The sequence below is a fragment of the Sturnira hondurensis genome, unplaced genomic scaffold (assembly GCF_014824575.4).
Source record: "Sturnira hondurensis isolate 20B ecotype Veracruz unplaced genomic scaffold, ASM1482457v3 Scaffold0005279, whole genome shotgun sequence".
Lineage (NCBI taxonomy): Eukaryota > Metazoa > Chordata > Mammalia > Chiroptera > Phyllostomidae > Sturnira > Sturnira hondurensis.
The window spans coordinates 8,506,954-8,530,211 of record NW_028077910.1 but is presented as its reverse complement, the minus strand read 5'-3'; the positions used below and the strand labels follow the sequence as shown (position 1 = coordinate 8,530,211).

The 23,258-nt window shown below is 38.9% G+C and overlaps 1 protein-coding gene across 1 annotated transcript in view; it reads left to right on the top strand.

The window, feature by feature from the left end:
• LOC118987499 (EGF-like and EMI domain-containing protein 1) overlaps nt 1–23,258 on the top strand; it is a 127,868-nt gene that overhangs the window by 8,597 nt on the left and 96,013 nt on the right. Inside the window, 1 exon segment of the mRNA XM_037046702.1 lies at nt 596–750. Within this exon segment, the coding sequence (XP_036902597.1) occupies nt 596–750 (155 nt within the window).

Here is a 23,258-nt window from a genome sequence, read left to right as displayed (position 1 = left end):
TCCGATAAGAATAAATTCTGTGTTTCATGTACCCACAACTGTAAACCTGCTTTTGCCACACCCTGTATCCAGGGATAAGAATGAAAAACTCCAAGTATATGCATCAATATGTACGTGTCTCATCAGCAGAATGCCTCGTGAAAGAAGCCAAACACACAAAAAAATGCAAAATAAGGTGCTACTTATGTATAGTTGGAAGAAACTAACCTGTAGTGATTAACGAGCGGGTAGTTGTCACCATCAGTCAGGGTGTGCCTTGGGTGCTAGTAAGGTGGTTTTGTTGTGTTTTGTGGTGTTGCGTTGGCATAGTCTAAATCTGAAAACTCATTGAGCTATCTACTTAAGATTTGTATACTGTTTTGTGTATATGACACACTTCAGTGAAAAGTTACCTAAAACCGACAAAAGCTCCCTCAACAGTTGCATAGCCAGTCTTCAGACAAAGTAACATATTATTTAATTAGTGTGCATTAGTTCTAATTAAAGTAAGATATTACAGTTTTATTTAATTTAATCTGAGATCAAAAAATGATGTCAGTCTGTACAGGCACATTTTTTAAGAAAGCCACTAAAATCCTTTTCTGTCTCATTTTAGGAGGCTAATCCTGTTCAAATATATAATTGCAGATATAAATGAATGTGCTGTTGACAACGGTGGCTGCCGGGACCAATGCTGCAAGGCGATTGGCAGTTGCTGCTGCAGGTGTCACGTGGGCGGGAAGCTGGAGCAGGATGGCAGAGGATCTGAAGGCAGCGGCCCGGACTGTTTGCTAACTGATAAGGAGAGGGAGCACGTCTGTGTAGTGCAGAAAAGGGGTGGCCATTCACCCAGAGCCAGCTGCCGCCCCTGCGTTGCATGTCGTCAAGAGCACAGATCTTCCTCTCATGTCTAGATGATAACATTGTAACCCTAAGAACACTTCAAGTAGCTTATTATAGGAAACAGATGATTATACGCTGGTTTGATTGTGTCATGTTCTAATTATGGAATTTTAGTCATTCATTTAAATCCCTGAAAAATGCATATTTTTGAAAGTACTTTATTTAATTCTGCAGTAAAATTGGTGCTTATCATAAAATACTCACATGTTGCTGTAATGGAAATGGAGGGGAACAAAACTAACCACAGAAATTATATTCTTCGTGTAGAATTAGCTTCTTTTACAAACTTCAATTTTTTATCTTTAAAATGTCTTCCTTTATTTATTAATTTATTGTTTTGCTCATTTCACAGCCATCGAGTTTCTGCTCTGTATCAGACATTATTTCATGCTCTGATATAAAAAATAATGAGAAATAAAATAAATTCTGCCCTGAAGGAGTTCACTGGTTAGCAGGGAAGACTGAGACATGAACTGGGACTTGACAGAATGCTAAGTGAAGGCCATACAGCATGGGGACAAATCCAGTGGATGCAAGGAAGCCTGGGTTTGAGTCTCAGCTCCGTCACCTACAATTTATGTAACCTTGCGCATGCTATTTAATCTTGCTAAGACTCTTCTCTCATCTGCAAAATTTAGGATGATGTTAATTACTAACCCCCCAGAAGTTGCTGTGGGAATTCAATAAGATGATGCATCCAAAGTGCTTCACATCATGGTGGCATGGGATAGGCATTCAGACGGTGACCGTGAATTGCAGTCTCGCATATGAACTCAATTGTTGCTCACATTGGGAATGTAATGTGGGTCAGAGACTGCTTCCTTCTCTTGTTCTCAAAAAGAGGAGACATAGACACTAAAAGGATCCCCTGGACCTTTCTTTTTTCTTATCTATTCATATTATCAAAATGCTTGAGCATTTTATTTGATCACTTAGAAATTCATTTGCTCTAACCATTTATTCTAATATGGTTTCCTTTTGACCTTACAAAACTGTACTCATCTTTTCATGGGGCAATGTCTATTCCTGATAAAACAATGTGAGAAAGCTGGTCGGAGAAAACAATACATGCAAAAGACATTCAGCTGGAGGCAGCTGGGGCTGGGGCTGTGGGTTTGACTGGGACTGTCAAGACAAGACAAGCTGTTGATGTGAGTGGGCTGGAGAAAGTAACAGATTCTCAGGAAGGAGGGGGGTTCAGTCCTTCTGGCAAGGCGCTGGCAAGGCGCTGGCAAGGCCCTGGCAGGCAGCCACCGGGAGGGTTCCAGGTAGGCAGCCAGATGTTCAAGCGCTGCTGCCTCTGGGCCTTTAGGAGACAGGATTCATCCCAAGCCAGGTCCTCTGCCAGGAAGGGTGTAAATTTACAAAGGCAAGCCCTGAATTCACCCAGGCTCTTTTCCTTGGACGTAAGCAATCTTTATTATTGATGAGATTGTTTGGCAATGGTGTGTTCCCAGCACTGATTCAGTATCGGAGAATGAGAGGAGTCAAGGACCCCAAGGTGTCCAAATGAAAGATGGGACAATGACCACTGAAGCACATCCATACAATGAGAATATCGTTTGTCGTGACACATCCCTTCCCTGATGGGCGGTGATCTCTTCATTTCTTTTTGGCTGAGAACCACTATTATCATCATTGCCATTGTTATAGATATATTTGAAGAGCCCAGACAGAAATTAGCCAAAATTAGATATGGCAATTGTTATTATTCTTGTAGTAGCTATTAGGTTGATAAGACGTGACAAACTTGATATCCACTAATTAATTTATGTGCAATTATATCATATTTTATTGAAGTTAGTTACTCTTCATATAAATGTCAAACTATTTAGAGAAGTGATTTCCATGATTTTATTTAGCTGACGTTTACTTGTACAAAATAAATAAGGATAAGGTCCGTATTTGCAAGAATCAAGAATTTGACAGTGAGTTAACATTGACCTCTTATTTACTGAGATACAGAACTGGGGATGTTGGTACATATTGGAGCAACTGGCCAGCAAAGAACAACCTCGGTCAGTATCATACTTAGTGTCTTTCCATTTCATATCTCTCAATGACTGTTCAGTGGACATGGTGATGCTAGAAATTCAGCATGCTTGATTGTTGAACACATAATGATCCCAGATTTGTTTATATAGGTAATTAAATAAAATATAACAGAGGTCATTTTGAAATTGAGTGCATTCAAAAGCCACTGCAAATGAACATTTCAATTCATGTGAGTGCACTAATGAGTCCTGCATATTTATTTACTGGATTGCTCATAGTAAAGGTCAGTTGGTTTCAAAGACCATTGTGTTGAAAGCTACAGACATAGAATTAAACAGTCATTTGAACAGACTTTTTCTTTGCATTAATATAAATTGAATTTAACTTGCAAATTGCTTTTTAAAATACAGATCAACATTTTAGTAGATAGTTGTTGTACCATTAAAATAAATCAAGAGTCTACCCTTCAATGGAATTGAAATATTTGTAAATGGCCTTGTTAGCTAATCTTATTCTTTAACCTTTTTTCTAAAGAGCTATGAACTTATAGAGAAGCCTTCTTGATTAGCTAAGTTTACATGAGTGTCTCCTTCTCTCAGGCATAGTACTGAGCCTAAATCATGGGTTAATTCACATCGCAGAGAGATTATTACAGGGTATGAATTAGAAAGGAAAATAAAGAGGGGAAAGAACTGCCTGACACTGGACACATATATTATATGAATACTATATAGAGTGTGTTTATATATATGCTATATATATGCTCACATATATTTATATGTTATATATAAATGCACTCTATATATAACCTTATGTACTTTATATATTATATTTTATATAAATATTTATATATTTATAAATGTAAATATATTTATATATTATATATAAAGTATGTAATATTATCCTTTAATTTATTAATGTGGGTTAATATATATAACTTTTTGAATATACAACCATCTTTGCATTTTAAGAAAACCATCTAATGGGATTTTATCATTTTATTTGCTATTAAATTCGATTTGCTGTTATTTTGTTTAGGATTTTTATACCTATAGCCATGAGTGAAATAGGCCAGTAATTTCCTTCCTCATAAGATATTAATGGCAATGGTTCTCAACTGGGGTCATTGTGCCCCTCAGAGACACTTGGCAATGTCTGAAGACTCATTTTCACAGCTGAGAGGACAGGGTACTAATGGGTGGAGGCCAGGAGACTGCTGAACATCCTCTTCTGGTACTCTGCTATGCATATGTTAGGCCTTCTCCTTCTACCTCACTGCTTCCATATATCCTATTTTCTTCTTTTCTTTACTGTGCATGCTCAACCAGTCTATTGAGTTTAGATAGTAACAACTTAACTTCACATTTTTAGAAGACTTGTTTTTCTCAAAACAATACGTTTCTCCCTGTTGTATGCTCATTTTGATAATAGTGTCTTTTCCTTTCACTATTTCACACATAGCCGTTCTATAGCCCGTGTCTGATTCCAAAATCTGTGGTCCTGTGGGGGAGTCTCAGTCTAATGTTTCTTACTTCTAGGCCACGAGACACTGCATTCTCCTTCCTTTCATGTTGGGTATTCCTCTAATAGAGAACATGTCACAGGACACCGTACTTATTTACACATACTCACTCTCAATTAGACTGGGGACATCTCCTGGGAAAGGGTTATATCTTACTACTTTCTATCCCTAGCTCGCAGGTGTCTAACACCTAGCAGAATTCCATAAATACTTATCGAAGGAATGAATGAACAGGTAGATAAATATCCATCCACCCAAACATAAATGCATATGAGAATGCAGTTAATATACCTTTATTCATTTTCTTGTCTACAGATTCTAACAATATTGTGTTTGTTATTAAAACTCTGACTAGTTAAACTACTGATTATCAGTAGGTCTTTGTGTAAATATTTTTTGTGACAAGTCTGTTTTATTTGAAAGTGAAAATCACACTTTTTTCTTCTATAGGACAAATCAGATTTTGTTTTAGCTTAGTTTAAACCTTCCAAAATGTCCGCTTGTGGCTTGTCTAAATTATTAGTGCAACAACATTACCAGTGTGCCTTTTGGGGAATAGTAGTCCAACGGAGTCAAGGAATTTTTCTAAATGAAGTGGAAGCTAACATTACTGTGTTTTTATTAAGTGAGCTGACAAAGATAATGAACATTGATTGAACATTTTAGGTAAAGTCTTCCATTTGGGAGAAAGAAATGAATGTAGAGGTATGTTGCTTAATGAATTGATTTTTCCAATGTTTAACAGTAATTTTGATAATATTTTCAGCCAAATATTTTCCTGAAACCCATTAGAAATTATAAGGTGAGTGAAGAAAGACTGTAACTCAGTATGCCAGTATTATGGATTTATAGAATTTTTAGCTAAAAGGGCTTCTATAGGTGGAATACCAGGAAATTAAATGTTTTGAAGAAGCTCAAAGTGCTAATTGGTGGGTAAAGTGGCCCTGGAGGTCAAGTGCACTTATTTTCCCTCAGTGAGACTGACAGGCAGCGTGACCTGGATGCAAAGCATTAATCAGAACAATGTAGTCATCGAGCAACAGGGGCCATGAGACCCTCAACTCTTCAAGGCCAGGATCCACAGAGGAGGGAAATTAAGACCTGGAGAAGTTGGCTGTGTTCCTCCAAGTCCCAGACAATTTATTTATAGGGGTAGAAATGGAATCCAAGTTTTCTTTTCCCAGGTGCTATTCTTCCCAACTGAGTAATCAATCTGGTCAGTAAACATTTATTGGGTAAGTACTATGTTCTCAGCACTGTGTTGGGTAATTTGAGAATACCAGAGTAGTACAAAATGTGGTTTCTTCTCTCATTGCGTTTCAGTAGCATTAAGCATTGGGACATAAAATTATTGTGTGATATTTTAAGTGAAAGTACAAGTAATTATACTTCATGCTTTGAGAGCTCACCCAGGCCAGCTTCTTGCCTCCGAACAGCACTGTGTCTGACCCGGCTGGTTGTTTATCTGGTATTACAGACCTCCGAGGGAGGACCCTGTAATCCCTTCCACAGTCTATTTAACAACCCTCGCTAGCAGAAAAGCCTTCCTTCTGTGTTATCTGTGTTGCTCCTGCTGAAGTTTAAGCCGTTTGATTTTTTCTTCTCAGTTCAGAAAGACTTAACTAATCAGAATCCTTTTTTGCAGTAATTCTTCCCACACTTTCAGCACACTACTGTGCCCTGCAACCTAATAAAATACAGCACCAAATATTGGAGTCTTGAGGAAAAATCATCTACCTACCTGCCTATCCATCCATCTATCTGTCTATCTATCTATCTGTCTACACACACACACACATTCAGGTTTGAGTTCACAAAATTAATTTGAATAAATAATCATTAAAGACTTTTCTACATCTGTTGCATCTCTTACCAACCATTTATAAAGGGCCTCCCCAGCCTCCCTTGGTGTCAGGGAGCGTGCCGAGGTAGTAGTAGTCCTGGCCTCCAGGGCCCGACAGTCTGTTGGGGAGATATATACATAGGGGCCAATTTGAGAAAGTTCCCATATCATGTACCTTAATGTATTAAAGAAAAAGCTGTCCTTTTAAAGTTGATCCGCATATATTTACAATATGGAATTCATTATGTTTTTAGAGCTTGAACCACTCAAAATTCTTGAGACTTATCATATTTGACACATCAGTGTATTTCTTTCTTGTCATCCACCCATCCGTCTATTCACCGAACATGTGTCAGACCCCATATACTGTGGGCCATGTTGAACAAAAAGCACAGACTTTGGCTTTTAATATTGACTCTGACATTTACTAATCGTAAAGCTTAGGACAAGTTATTTAATATCTATGGAATTTCCCAACTTCCTTTCCCCTATTTCGTGACCACGGGAAGAGGGAGAGTTATTAGTGTAACAATTCTGACATCCCTCTGTCCCCTCACTCCCTCCCTTCCTCCCAGGGAAGGTGGAGCGAATTACCTCACAGGCAAGTTTGGGGAAAGAAATGAGGAGCGCAGCCCACCTTCCCTTTCCCTCTTTAGGACCTGTAAGGGCCTGCAGCAGGTGTCCCTTCTGGTCTTCCTGGCATGATGTTTGTTTAACCAGGGCAGGGCCGTGTGTGGGGGAGACTGAAGTTTCCCAGCCACACCTGTGACCGGATTTGCCTAATTCTGCACGTATTCTGAGAAAGCCCCCATATTCCTGCAGCCCCAAATCTCTTTCTCTACTTCTAACTTAAATAAAAGTAAAGCCAATATTTTGGCTACATCTGCCTACTTTGGATTAGATCTCAGTGAATTCAAAAGTCAGGCAGAGAACACAAATTTGTTGTTGTACCGTTCTGTATACTGACTCCTTGCATTTGCCTAATGTGTAATACATGCTCAGGAAGTGTTCCTTTTTTTTCTCATCTTTTTTCATCCTCTACAATATGTTTTTGAAGACAAAAATAGATGTGAGGTTATCTCTCTGTCTCCAAGGACCTTCCAGTTGAATAGAGGAGATAAAGTGGTCACACAAACAGCTTTATTTTTTAAAATTTTTTAATATTTATTTAATTATTTTCCAAGTACAGTTTTCTGACTATTACTCCCATCCCATTCCACCCCCGTGTTCCCCCCTCCCTCCCATTTCCACCTTTCTCAGTTGTTGTCCATGTATCCTTTGTATATGTTCCTCTAAATCCTTCCCCTATTTCCCCTGAAATTTCCTCCCCTCTCCCCTTTGGTCACTGTTCCCCTGTTCTCTATTTCAGTGTCTTTGGTTATATTTTGCTTGCTTGTTTGTTTTGTTGTTTAGCTTCCTGTTAAAGGTGAGATCATATGGTATTTGTCCTTCAACACCTGGCTTATTTCACTCAGCATAATGCTTTCCAGTTCCATGCATGCTGTTGCAAAAGGTAGGAGCTCCTTCTTTCTTTCTGCTGCATAGAATTCCACTGTGTATATGTACCACAGTTTTTTGATCCATTCATTTACTGACGGGCACCTAGGTTGCTTCCAAGTCTTGGCTATTGTAAATTGTGCTGCTACGAACATTGGGGTGCATATGTTCTTTGGGATTGGTGTTTCAGGGTTCTTAGGATACAATCCTAGCAGTGGAATTGCTGGGTTTTAGTTTTAGTTTTCTGAGAAAATTCCATACACAAACAGCTTTAATATATGATAGCAGGAATAAATACAAGGCAGGCACAAGCTAAGTGCTGTGAGAATTAACCAGGGAAAAAGTAACCCACTGCTGAATGCAAAGGGCTGCAAGGAACAGGAACAGACACTGATCAGTCAGTCCTGGGCCTGAGCAATCTTCTCTCCATTCCTCTACCTTTCTCACAAACTTCCTTATTGGAGCACAGCCTCACATCACCTGCCCGCATCATTCTTCTCTCATTGGGCGCTGGAAGTCATCTGAAATTTTGACAGCCACTGTCATGCCCACTGTGGTTCTTGGTAGAAACTTAGGGGGTATTTTTAAGTATCTGTGCCTCTTTTATTTTATTTTCATGTTATCTCATTTTTATTTATTTTTCTATCACCATTTATCCCTCCCTATATTCTCTTCTACCTCTCCCCATCCCACTCCCTGCCGCAATTACCACACTCGTGTCCATAACCATACGTTCTTTCTTCCCCTTGCCGTGCCTTCTCGACTAAAGAGAAAACACATATAATTTAAATCTGAAATTCTGCTATGAAAATAGAAATTCACTTTATCTCTTTTTACATTGACCTTTTAAATAAGGCCCATCATTTCCCCCCAATGGTTCTGACTAATCCTTTCAACATCTCAGGTTTCTGCTAATACTTGTTATAGTCAAAAGTGTATTTAGAAGTGAGCCAAGCTGGCCCTGGCTGGTGTAGCTCAGTGGATTGAGTGTGGGCCTGCGAACCAGACAATCGCGATTCACTTCTCAATCAGGGCACATGCCTGGATTGTAGGCCAGTTCCCAGCGGGGACACGTGAGAGACAACCATACATTGATATTTCTCTCTCTCTCCCCTTCCCCTCTAAAAATACATGAATAACCCTCTAAAAAAAAGAAGTGAGGCAAGCTGGAAGAGACCCTTACTATAAATTCTCCAAGATGAGCTGGCTCACTTTCCAAATTTCCAAATTCCCTTAGGGACATGCAGGGGACATGCAGACTTACGGCAGTGTGGCTTCTACAGGTGGTGCTAAAAGAAAGAAACAAGAAAAAAAAAAGAGATCCCGGAAGACTGTAGCTGACAAACAGGACGTCTCTCACAGAGGCTTCTTGTGGGGAATAAGCCAGGACAAAAATTAACCGCAGGGAAACCCGCTGCCTCATTAGGCCCAGGCACTTGCAAAAGCAATGACTCAGAAGCGACCAATCAGGGCCAATGACTGCGTGGGTGTGTCTGGGAGCAAGGGGCAGCTAGGGCTCTTTGAAAGTCTGGCTCGTGGTTCTTGAATTTTACTGTGCATCCGGAAGCGTAACGGAAGTTTACCATTCTTAAGAATAAAACTTTAAACACTTTATTTGTAATTTATTTTGAGTTTCCCTATCCAGTCATCTTAAAAATCAGCTGATCTTTTTGAAAGATTATATTGTTATATGTTTCATTTTTTTCCCAAGGAGAATTCCCCCACTGTAGTGCTCTGTCTCAGTACCTTAAATTTGTATTTCTTCTCTAGATATGTTTTTAGATTGTGGACCACACCCACCAAAGGTTCGGTATGATGCTGTGCCCCAAGGAGGGACCCTTTCAGACTTCTGAAACGTAGAGGGTGGACTCCTGCCCCTATACGACCCATGTTGTTCTCCGTAACTATCAGAAAAATAGTGACGGGTAACTGGCTTTCTAATATCTTTGCTATTTCTAAAAATATATAGATTTTTCTCTGTAAGTACTTTTAAGAGGTTCTCTCAATGTATGTGTAATTCTTAATTGGAAAATAAGCTGGTTAAAATTGGGTTGTTATTGTACTACTAGCTTTCACCTGCCTGTTTTTGGTGACCTTCTAAAACCCAGTGACCCCTCACTATAGGATCTCATAGAATTCAAGCTACTCACTTCTTAAATAGTTGTACACTTCACTTCACAAGTTCAAGTTTAATTTCGGTTTTTATTATTCGTTCTAGTTTTAATTTCCTAACAGGCCTAGTCTGCACTTCCTTAAATATGACTGATATCAACATAAAAGGATATCACTCGTTTTATTTAGTGTGGGTTCACTTGATGAATATATCTTATGTGCATTGCCAGTAAAACCAAGTACATAGAATGTGCATGTTTACTTGAATTTTTACTTTATATCTCCCAGACAAGTGTCTCATTAGTAATATTATATTCCTTAGAATCGTGTATCCTTAAGGATATGTAGAATTCTTCATACTATTACAACATACATGTTCTTAGACTTTACCATTCTCCCTAAGTAGGAGAGACATATTTTAAAATCGTATCTGAACAGTGTTCTCTTTTTGTCAAGGGGATGGTGGCGGCAGGCCTCTGGAATTGCGTAAAAGCCTAGGTTCCTGTGATTGTTTATCAAGTCATGCAGGGTCATTGATCATAAACCGTTGTGTGTATCTGTCTCAGACTGAGAAAGCGGCTGGGGGTCTCTAAAACCCTGGTGAGCTCTCCAATGGGTAGATCCAGCGACAGCAGCGCTCCCTGCAGGAGGCCTCCGCCCCGCAAGTGCACCCCTGTCACAGGGGAGGGGGGATGGAGAAGAGCAGAAGCCACACCAGATGCCTCAGGTTTCTCTGTGTGGGCCCCAGGGATCAGGGGTAAGAGGGAGGAGAAGCCAGAATAACCCCTGAAAGGAATGTATATATCCAAAAATTCTGTAATGAAATACGTGTTTCTCAATTACAAAGTTCTCTTGCCCTGACAAGACTGCAGAAGCGTGTGCTGCAAATCTTACCGCGTTCCCAGCAGCGGCGCGAGCCATCCAGGGAGTTGTACTAAAACACAGGCTTTCCTCTGTCTCATTGGATAGTCTTTGGGTAGTCTCTGAGCATGACCCAAATGACCCTTTGCTAATTCATCAAAAAGTGTTTGTAATAATAAGGGAAACAATGGTGATTATAAACTGTTTTTTAAGGATGAGAAAGTAATTTGGTTTAAAATTACAGTTAATTTGGTAACTGTACACTTCTGCATTTAAATCAGTGATTATAAGTGCAAGCTTTTGCATTTAAATCAATGGTTATAAATGATGGTATGTCTGTACAATTCAAGGGGCTGAAAGATCTGGAAAAGTTATCTATTTATTTTTATATAATTTTTTATCTTTAAAAAAGTCCTCACAGTTTGGAGGCTTGACTGAGCACTGGGAAACATTGAAACTGCAACTGAGAAAATTTAGTTAATTGTAATTCATTAGATGCTGTCCTTATTAAAAGTGAATTGATATAATCCCTTATATCAAAAGCCCTAAGGCACAAGGAAGCAAAATAGCTATGTGAAACTTAACATTCTTAACAATTAAAGTCTACTAGAGTCCAGTGTTTTTCAAACTTTAATGTGCAGACAAATCGCCTTAGATCTTGTCAAGATGCAGATTCTGCTTCAGCAGGTATGGGGTCAACCTTAGAATCTGCATTTCTCTCTGGCTCCCAGGGAACGCCATGCTATTGTCCAGAGACCACCACTGAATAGAAAGGCTTACACCAGCCTTTTCTTTCAGTTCGTCTGTCAGATAATTATTAAGCCCTTGCTAATTAACAAGCAGCCATAGTGAGGGATTACAGACTGGTGTAATATGACCTGCTATTCTAGACATGTTTAAAACCTTTGTGAAACAGTTTATTAAGATATAATTTATATACCATACAATTCATCTTTTTAAAATATAGAAGTCAATGATTTTAATATATTCACATATATATGCAGTCATACCAGAGTTGATTTTAGAACCTTGTTATCACCTCGAAAGGAAAAGCTGAGTCCATTAGTATCACCATACCCCATATCCCGCTTCCGCTTGACCTAATCAACCACAGTTCTCACTGTCTCTACAGATTTCTCTTTTCTGGATTTCATGAGTGGAGTCATACGATATGTGGCTTTTTGTGACTGGCTTCTTTCACTTAGCATATTTTCAAGGTTCATCCATATTCTAGCATCTGTCAGAACCCCCTTCTTTTTTTAAGGCTGAGTAATATTCCATCGTGTGGATAAACCACATTTGGCTTCTCCATTTTTAAGTTGCAGGACACTCGGGTTGTCTCCACCTTTCAGGTATTGCGAACACTACTGCTAGAAACAGTCATGTACAAGTTTTTGTATGTACATATTTTCATCTCTCTGGGGTATATACCTAGGAGTGGAATTGCTAGGTTATGTGGCAACTCTATGTTTGCTATTTCTGGAATTTTTTATTTAAATAATGATTAAAATTTAGAAATATCAGTGTGCATAAGGATATACACAAGTGTGAAATATGCACAAGTGCATAAGTGTGAAATATAGGTGTGCATAAGGATATGCACATGGATAGACATACATCACACATTTGTCTTTATGAAAAGTTTCTATGGTCAAATAATTTGGAGGAACCCTGCACACCCACATCCTCTAAAGTGAAGCCAGGCCAAAGAAGAATCCTTTAATTTTGTTCAACCCAGGTTTCCCAATCATGTTTGGAAATCTTTGAAAGTGAGATGTGAACCACTTAATGATTTAGTATTTTGTGGAATGTAATTTGAGAAATGGTTTAATTGCATGTCTTAAAGATAGACCACCTATTGGATAAGGCAGAAAGCGTATTCAGGGAAATTGCGTCTGGCTTGGGAAAACTGAGGATGACTTCAGCTTGGGGTGAATTCTCCAGGTGCGTGGGGAGGGCTGTGGTTTCAATGGAGATACTTGAGGAGAGCAATGGTGGGATAGAAATGTGATTACTGCATGTTGTTCTGGTCCTGATATGTAGGATGACGTGGGAAAAGTAGCAGACAGGGAGATGGCAGGGAGACCATTGAAATCATCCAGCTATTGACATCCATAGACGTATACGGAGATAAGAACCAGTAACTTCTAATGAGATACTGGACACAAGGGGAAGGGGGAATGCCAAAGTCTTTGTAAATAAGATGATAAAACACATGGGAAAATGACTGATAGTATAAGAATATGGTAGAAATATTCTGAATAGAGTATTGGTAGAAATATGGTAAAAAAGCTACTGAATACAGATATCACATACCAACCAGATTTATTAGAATATTTATATAAAAATTACTCTACCATTTATAAGAAAACATTTATATAAGAATTACTACCATTTAGCCCTGGCTGGCATAGCTCAGTGGATTGAGCGCAGGCCTGCGAACCAGACGATCGCGGTTCAATTCCCAGTCAGGGCACATGCCTGGGTTGCAGGCCAGTTCCCAGCAGGGGACTCACGGTAGGCAACCATACATTTATATTTCTCTCCCTCTCTCCTCCCCTTCCCCTCTAAAGAAAAATAAATAAAATGTTTTAAAAAATTATTACCATTTAGAAGAAAATTCCAGCCTATTTGTCATCATTTCTCATTTGAATATTAGTGCATGATTTCTGTATGTCTCTGCCAGAGGTTTTGATATTGGCATCTGTCCGGGCCTTCTTATTATCTTCTGTATGGACTAGGCTCTCTTTTGCTGATTCCTGTCTTTCACCATTACATCCTAAATTAAGTCAGTATTGAATTAATGAGAAGCAAGATTAAAGATGAAAAGTTTCCCTGAATGTTATTTTTAATTATGTTGAGGCAGCATGCTATTTAGCACTGCCCATATCTGACTGTAAATTAGTACTGTCTTTCATGCAATGACCTGTCTTTACTTTTGTTCCTGCTACTATCCCCACTACTTTTCTTTTGTTGGATGCTATGGCCAAATGGAATCGCCAGATGGTTTGCAAAATAGATGTGAGCAATGGCATTTTTTAAAAGATTCTTTACATATAAACAAGCCAACCAAAAAAAAAAAAGAGAGAGAGAGAGAGAGAGAGAGAATATCCTCTTAAAAAGAAAAAGAAAACCTTTGCTTTAAACACACAGATGCACTCAGAATTTCAGCTCATCAATTATATACTCTTGTTTATATCAAGAGAAATATGACACTTGTGAGTGATAGTTCTTAAATTAGGTAGAAATATGGATCTCTAATATGTTCTGTGTCATGTAACTCATGGAACGTGCACACAGCCCCTGGCCAGTGTTCTTTTTCAGCTACAGCTATTCCGCTTCCATTCATTTTCACAAGTGATGCTTTTTGTTATCAGTAAAGATTTGCCCTGTTGCCCACGTGAGCTCTTATGGGAGGAAGTTCACTAATGTGGACATCAGGAGACCACTTTAGGGATGAGGTAAGATCCATTCACTGGGAACTCAGACTATACCCCCTTCCTTCTCGAAGGCCTCAATTTTCTCATCTGTAGAATGAGACATTTGGAAAGGGAAATCTCAAAGCTTCTTCCAGGTTGTAAATTCCATAATTCACAAAGTACAAACCTACAACTTTAAATCTAATCGAAAAGCTTAGATTCTGTGAATGAGGCCTGGAAGAGACCTCTGGAGGTTAACGACAAGAGAGAGACTTCATCCTTGGCCCCTATGGCTTTATTTGTTCTGGGGCTACACAAAGAACTGAGGGTATCTAGTAAGATTTCTAGTAAGAGGATGGAAAAGAGCCAAACATAAGTAGCAGTTAAACTTTGTCAAATATTATAGAAGCCATTGAGAAATTCCAACTGTCTTTAAGGCATAACTTTAAGATAACCTTTATTTTTCCAGTGTAAGTTTTGTTTCTCTCTCAAAAAAATTATCTTGGAGTCCTTCGAATCCAGCACAGTGTTAGACTCCTGCCTCATACTCAATATATTCATTTCAAATTTATTGTCATCAATCATTTGCATACCCATTCTGCAGCAAAATTTTAAACAAGAAAATAAAACACTGTGTATCTCCTCAAAGAAATCTTGGAATTAGTTTTAAATTGAAAGTAATAGCTGCAGTCTCAATAAACATTTCTGTAAAAAATATATATTAATAAAAATGTTAAATTCCTTTTTGCCCCCCCAAATGGTTTACATTTTCTGTGCTGAGTTTAAGAAATAATTTCCAAATTATGATGAGATATATAATTTCTATTTTAGCACAAATATTAATCAAAAATTTTATCATTCTGTTTTCTGGGTATACTTTACATGTACTCACATAATTCAGTTAATAGGTATCACAGGTTAAAGAATGTATTAGAAGCAAAAGGTAGCAATTATAGTTTTAAGGGGATGGTGCCTTTTAAAAAATTCCTCTTCATGGGTCATCTCTACGGTGTATGTGATATTGCCATAAATGAGGGTTCCAGTGAGACCAAGTCGAGAATTTGAGGAGGTAAAGAAAATTAGATATCTGCTGAAAGTCAACACAAGATCAATTAGAGTAAATATAAAGAGTTAGCTCTGTTATCAGAGAACCTGGAAGAGCCAACCACTGCCTTAAGTTATGGGCAGAGCTTAAACGCGGTTTGGCTCCCCAGGGTGGTTAGACAGACAGCCGTAGAAAGAAGAGAGCCCAGCCAACCATGCCCAGGAGAAGGGGAGCTTTCAACCCACAAACTTCGAGAATCCCAGTTCTATGTGCTGATAAATAGGTTAATTTATCCTATTGAACAGTAAGGTTTATCTAACTAACTCCATTTGTTACATCTCTATAACGGATTATAGTGTAAACTGTATCCTCCTGGATCTAATTGGGAGAGACAGAAACCACACAGTAATTTGAACACGGGAGATTTAATGCAAAGAATTGTTAAGTGTAATAGGAGGCTGGAGTAGAGGGCTGGCAAGCCTGAACTGGAGCATCAAGGAAGAGGCTCTGGAAGTTGCTGGGAAGGGCGTGGCCATGATTCACTGCATGGCAGAGGGGCCGCTGTGCTACCACTCCAGCAAAATTTGCTGGAACTATGACTTCCGAAACTTGCCAGAGATCTGCTCTACGATGCTGGAAAGAACTGTTCAAGGAGAAGTGTCTCATTATTCTACTGTTGCCTAAAGGGTGTGTCAGGGGAAGCTGCGTATCACTGCCGCAGCCAGGAGCCGAAGAAGCTGCCTGCACTGTCAGAGCTGGCATTGGAGAAGCTATGCATAATCAAGGCAACCTAACGCCAGAGAACCTGACCAGTCCATATTACCAAAGCTGGGTAGTAGGAACACGTGCACTCCAAAAGCCGAGTGCTAGCGAAGATTTCAGTGCTAAGGGAACCAGGTACTAGAGAAGCTGCATCAGGAACAAACCTAGAAAACATGCTAGGGCCGGGATGGAAAACCTCTTAATCCACCGTGTCTCTCCAGTGCCCTCTACTGGCAAGGCTTGACATCATGTCTGCAGAGAAAGGAAAATTGTTCAAAAGGCCCAAATTCATTTTCACAGAGAGGGCAAAAAGTGAATTGAGAACTGGTAAATAATAAATTAACAATCCCCACAATTGGCAACTATACTCACCCCACCCCATAAGAGGATACTCAATATATGTTCTTTATCGTGTAGATCTGGGGACTCCCGGAAAGCAAAGTGATTTCCCCTATCCATTGCCAACTTGGTCCTGTGACTTACTTGGGCCCCCGGGCGTTTGCGTAGGAGTGATACAGCACCAATTGTGAGCAGAAGTTTTCAATGTGAGCGTGTAGTTCAGCCTGGGCTCCATGCCTTTGCCCTCTGTGATGAAGAAATCAAGTCTCAGACTCTTTCACCTGGGTCCCAGAATAAGGTACAGAGCTAAGCAGGATCACAGCCAGCCCGTAAACCACTAGGAGAAGAAAAGGTATTGATGGTTATGCAGCCCTGAGGTTTTTGGTTGCTTTTTATGATAAGAAAGATGACTCATGCTGTTCCCATGCTTGACACATAACTGGTTTTTCTTTGGTTAATTATGATCATGCTGCATAAATTGTAATGTAAACTACAGAGTTACTGTCTGATTTTACATATTTATTTGCACTAAGGAGGTAGAACAGACAGACAAATCCTGTCCTTGACTTGAGGAAAATTTATTCCAGCAGTGTCAACCGGAGAGAATTCTCAAGAGGCAGCCAGCTGGTATTTGTCCAGTGACCCTAGTAGAAGGCTAGAGATGGAAATGTTATAGTCACCTGCTTCTTTGTATGGAGGGCCACTCCATGAAGCTGGCATGCCCCTCTCTTTGCCAGTGTGGACAATCAGCTGTCAGGAGTATCTTTTACTTCATTTTTACCTTACTTTAATCCAATGTCCCCAAATCAGTTGGGGTCCTGGGTTGTGGCCTATAGTGGGGTAACTTTCTGTTCTTGACTAGACTTGGTAGACCTCTATACAACTTTCTGTGAGGAATTTTTTTATTAAAAGTGTTGTGTCAGTTCTTCTTCAGCTATCACTGTACTCTGACAACTCCATACTCACATAGACTTTTCTTCCCATATTGATTTATTGGGAGAAAATTACTTTCTAACGCACGGTTATGCCAGCCATTATAACTATAATTGATCTCTTAGTACATTGCTATTATAATCATTATTATATTTGCTAATATGAAAGCAACCTCCAATGACACACACACCAATCTGAGAATAGATTTTTCTGCCTTATTCAGCTGAAAAATCATGCTGCTACTCAATACAAAATGTAATTAAAATTAGAAATAAAAATTTATGTGCTATGATTTTATCACTGAATGTTTTAAAGCATTGCTCAACTACTAACATGCATGTAAAATATGTGTAGAACTATGAAAAATTAAATAATGCTAACACTTTGAATGTAAGGAATATTATTTTCTTATATGCATTACAGATACTGGCTAGGGTTTTCAGACCCCATTTCTCTAATGATGATTAGTTGCAGGACTAATTTAATTTGGGCAGGTGAATGAAAGGCATCATTCAGTGGTCCTACAAAAGACCACAAGGTCTAGTTTAGTCTCTCCCACTAAACTTGTAGAATCTCAGTTTTCTCATTTCTGAAGTGGAGATGCTAATATCTGCCCAACCAAACTCACAGTGATTTTTATTTTGAGAATCAACTGAAATGCAAAAAAGATGTGGAAATAGTAAAGGTGTTTGCAAATGTGAAAGTTTTTGACACTATGAAGTGACTGGTGATATGTTGGTATCTCACTAACTCTCATTAAACTTACAACCCAGACCAGTGTAGGACTTACTTAGAAAAGTGATCTTCAAAATATATCCTACTACAGAAAGAAACAGAAGGTATTGGGGTGGGCCTTAAAGGGAAGGGTAGGTAAAAATGGAATTTCTCCTTCTTCTGAAGTCATCAGTAACCCTGTTGGTTTGAACATAGCATTAACTTTTTTTTCAGATATCTTAAAATGGTGTGGAAATCTCAACATTTTCTGGTATTGTTGAGCAAACTGAACCATTAACTAACCGTAAATGGGTCACCTCATTCTTAACCTTAAGCATGGCAAAAGAGTATGTCTAAGCCTTGAATGTGCTTCTAAGAAATGTGAGGAGGAATACCATATTTGCCAGGCTGTGCGGATTTGACTTTCAATGGAAATGTTTGGTAAGGTAAATCTTACTTTGTCCCTTACCTTGCCTGCTGTGTGATATAAATTCTTTGCCTACTAATCACAAATCTCAAGATCTGGAACATAGGGTCCCCTAAAACAGGCTGTATATTTTTTATTGCCACCTCGAGTCAAACTGATGCCATTTTTCATGAGAGGACTAATAAAAGTCGTATTTTGTATTGAAACATCCCTGTACTTTATGGAGCCATCTGATAGATCCTTAATAAAGTCTTAAAACAATTTTTAATAGAGTTTGCAAGAAGCTCAGATCTGCTAGCACTCTCATCAACAGCCCAATGCGAAGCATTAAAATGTAAATTATCTGTAAAATGTTAGTGGGGTTGTTTAATATTAACAGACTAGCTGAAGGGACAGGATTACTATTTAGAGTAATTTGACAACAAATTGCATTTTGTTCTCATTTTCAAAATACAGACATGTATTCATTTCCACGAATAGGTGGTTCATTGAAAATGCCAACATTTCTCAGTGATTCCGCATGAGAAGAAGTAGTTGATTAAAATAAAAATACTGGTCAGCCTGTGAAAACACAAATGCCTTACAAATAGCACCGTGCTCACACAGTTTGCTCAGTTGACTATACTTTGTAAAACAAAAGAGCCAGGGTCTCTGCCCTTCCCAACATTCATAGAAAGGGCAAGCCTGAACAAATTCATTATTACAAAGACATATGATTGTCTTTTAAATACAGTTGTCTTTTTTATTGGCTCCCCAGTCTGGGAGGGTGTTCTCTGGGCCTCAGGTGTATTTACTAAAATATTTACTTACCTAGACTTTATTACATTAATAAAAGGTGTTAGCAAATTAAAACATGAGACAATTACCATTGTTGCAATGAAAAACCGTCTGCACTCCTTATATGTTGTGGCCGCATGTGTGTTAGAATTGTATTGAAAATATTTGGATGAATTTACAGTAAATTTTTAAAAGTGTTGCTTTGGATTCTGGAAGGATGGGAGAGGGCAGTCAAAAAGGGAGATTAAGAAATATAGAATTTGAGTAAACATTAATGCATTCTTATTCATTTTTATTAGTTTTTAAATCACATGTGTCTAACTCTGAAATCTATCTTTTTTAGCATTCTAAGCATGTGTCCAAAATTATTTTAAGTTCTTGGAGACCATTAGGTCAGACGTAAGGCAAAGTAACACACATGCATCATATTTGAAATAATTTCTCCTCTGGCTTTCATCAGCTGTCCTCATTGCTTCATCTGTAATGAGACAAGGAGGACGAAATGAGATCAATTAACATCCTGGGCTCCTGGGTATGGTTGAGTAAATGACAGCTTCCGCTGCCCTGCAGAGACAATCTGGTCTCCTTGGGAGAATTATTTCCTTTACTCATAGAAAGAGGTATGCTCCCTGCTCACCGTGAAAGGTAGTAATAATTACAAGGCCTATTTTCACTTTGATGTATCTGTTTGCTTTTTTGCTTGTTGCTTCTGCGATATTCTTGTAAATGTTACATTTCAAACACTAGCTTATATGATATCTCTATATGCCAAGCAGCACCTGGACTTTTGAAATTATACTTTGTACCTGACTTCGTCCAACTTGTTATGTTCACTGTACTCTGTGACCAAATCTGCAACATTATTTTAAAAATTCTGTTACTCAGTTAATTTTAGTTTGCTATCTTCAATATAAAAAGAGTCAGAAACACCCCCTTTCAGATTAATGACACTCTTTCAGGATGATTTGGGGATTTATTTTCATATCTAGGTTGCTATTCTTCTCTGACTCGAGAGAAGTCATATTTAGGATTATTTAGGTGGGTCCATCAAATGATTTATAATTTGGAACCACTTACTCCAGGCCTTAATTTAGTTGGTTTTTTTTTTTACATAAATTAAGGGCTTTCTTAAATTTTCAAAGAATAGCTGGATTTAATGAGCTTATTTGTTTTAATGAAGGTAATTTACTAAGGGCATTACTAACTGTATCTTTATTTTATAACATTTATTGTATACATAAATATATACATAAAACATATTTCCATTAATATGTAGCAAAATTTGGTTCCGGAAATATATACATAATTTAAATTGTCTTCCTCTTGTGCATGTAGGCAATATGATATATAATTGTAATAAAATAATTTTGACAGTCCATGGACTAAAACTGTGTGTTTCTACCGTGAGGTTAATGAGATGAGGGGTGAAGCCCCCCCAGGTAGCCACTGGAAGTTTCTCGGCTGGGCGAGAATCCAGATGTGTTCAGGTCCTGGCTGAGTTTTGGTGCTCTAGGTGGCAGTCGTGTGCTCCACTTAAGTATAGGTGGAGAGAATTCTGGGCTCCGAGGTGCCGTGGGACTTCAAGGGCCCTCACGGTGATTTCAGGAGCGCCTCTGTAGATGGGCTGCCCAGGGACCCTGGGCCAGGCGAGCACTGGGGTCATAGCACGATAATCATTGTATTTATTGCCCAAACCGGGGCACTCTGGACAATAAATGGTGAAATGGGTGTTTAAACATCTACAGTGATAAATATTGAAACTTAAAAACTGCCCCATGTCAAAATACATATTTGCGATTTGTAGCAAATGAGGTAATAATAAACACCAGAGGAGCAAGGCCGTTCAGAGTACCCATATCCTACAGCAAGTTTTCTCCGCCTCCCGTGAATGAGCCTGGAATTTCCTAGGTTCTTTTTCCACCAACCCTGTCCACTGAGGCTACAGCGAGAGGACTGTTGGAGCCAAACTTCCCCAGCATTCCAGAGCACAGGTGGCCGCAGCTGGTGTGTGGGTGACATCTCTATCTCGTGGAATTGTTGGGAGTGTTGAAGGGAATATGGGCTAACACACAGGAAACACCTACTCTCCCGCCAATCTAAGGGCCTGAAACAGGTGAGCTTCTGCCCCCCTCTTTCTTCACCGTTCACTTCACACTTGCACAAAATTCGCACAAGAATCACTTCACTTTACTATAGTTAGTAGTTCACACAGTTGTCTTTTGAGGTGCAATGTCTTTGAGTACAGCCCCCTTCCTGTCTACCCAGGGCCCAACACACTGCTGGAGCATAGACAATAATTGTTGGCTAATTGAGTGTTTCTGGCTCTGTCTAAGGAAGAGTCTGCCTGCTTTAAAGGGGAGGAATAATGTATAGTAGCGGATGGCAGTTCATTCGGTTCCCCGAGCTGGAGGGCACCCACTGTTAAAGGCACATGACTTTCTTCGTTCGGATGGACAAGGCCAGCTTCTCATGAATTTGCTATTCTGAGTAGATCTGCTTCCCAGGCACGCATTTCGCTGTGAAGAATAGTCAGGTTTTTAGGCTACTAATGTATCCACACATAGGAATTCATTCGAACCTATAAGCCCTTGGTCTCTCAGGCCCTCTATGGGAACCAGCACACAAACGGCTGAATGCACCGTGCCCAGAGTCAGAATCTGATGGAAAGAGCAGGACCGGGCTGTCTGAACGCCGTCTGCTCGCCTGTGTCTCCTGGACCTTCTGACCAGGCACATTTGCACCCTCCCCAAGTGAAAATGACGGTGCCGCGAAGTGTTTTTACTCTTCCAGGAGGTCACTGCTTTACACCCAAATAGGATTTTTGTTTTCAGTTGTGTTCACCCTGAAGTTTTACATTGTAAATAAACATTTGTTGTTGAATAATACTTTGTAACTCACCTAGTCTACTGTATAAGTAGAAGGTATTATTATTTCTGTTGCCAGTTGTGAAGAAATGGAGCTTAGAAGAATTAAAACATTGGTTCACAATCAGTCAATGACGGAGCCAGCCTTTTTTTAAAACTCCAACCGTAACACTTTTTCTGCAATACCACCTACCTCCATGCACATGTTGTATGAAGATATTGATAATCCCTCCAATGAAGAATTTAAGTTAAAAATATGTTAGCTAATATTTTTTAAAATGCTCCCTTTGATAAATACAATATAAATTTGATAAGAGTTTGGTGAAAGGCCATTCCGTTGTATATAATTTATGTCATTATTATTTACTTGTATGAGCATGACCTAGATCCCCGGTTTACTAGATAGGTTTTAATGCATATTCCAAACTGAGTTAAAATCTGTTTAAATATTTCTAGTCTGCTTTGATTTGTTTCTGGGTCATGGCTGATGTTTGCAGACACTCTGACTCTGGAATTATTGAAAGGTTTTATTAATGAGTCTCTCTCAAGCTGTTCATCAGCGAAAATAGCACAAATGCATATGGATGGTAGTGTCTGCAGCACCGTATATCATCATGCCCAGCTTCCCAGAAGACCTGGGAAGTGCGGCACCACCCACTCACATTTCATAGCGACCCAATTTAAAGCTGTATATATTTTTCCTCCAAACAGACATATGGGTGGAAGCTGGCCAGTAGAGGAATTAAGGGACACATTAGATGGAGAACAGTAGATCGGAAGAATATTAACATTAATAGAAGGCAAACAGAAATGGCTATAGATTTTGATAATTTCTTTTCATTTTATCTGCTCCTTTGAATCTGTCTACAGAGAAATCTTGACTGATGATCTGGGAAGAAATAGGACCGTCTTCCCTCTGTTGTTCCACTCTCCCTCTCTCTTCTTTCCTTCGAAATTTTTGTTTCTCCTTTGTAAAATATTTTTAACATCATGCATCATAATACACTTGGTTATATCTCTGTTTTACTTAAAGTCCTCATTATCAAAAATGCATGTTTTTATAGACTGCTTAGAAAATAGAAATTTTCAGAAAAGATGGCAGGCTGCATTCCCATATTAAACTCTATCCTCTCCACACATATGACAGTGGTAAATAAAATGCCTTTTTAAAATTAAGTAAGAATAGCCAAAGTAAAAAAATAATTAAAGTAAAATAAAAAACAGACAAATGTCCACATGACAACCACAACAAAGAAAGAAGCAGAA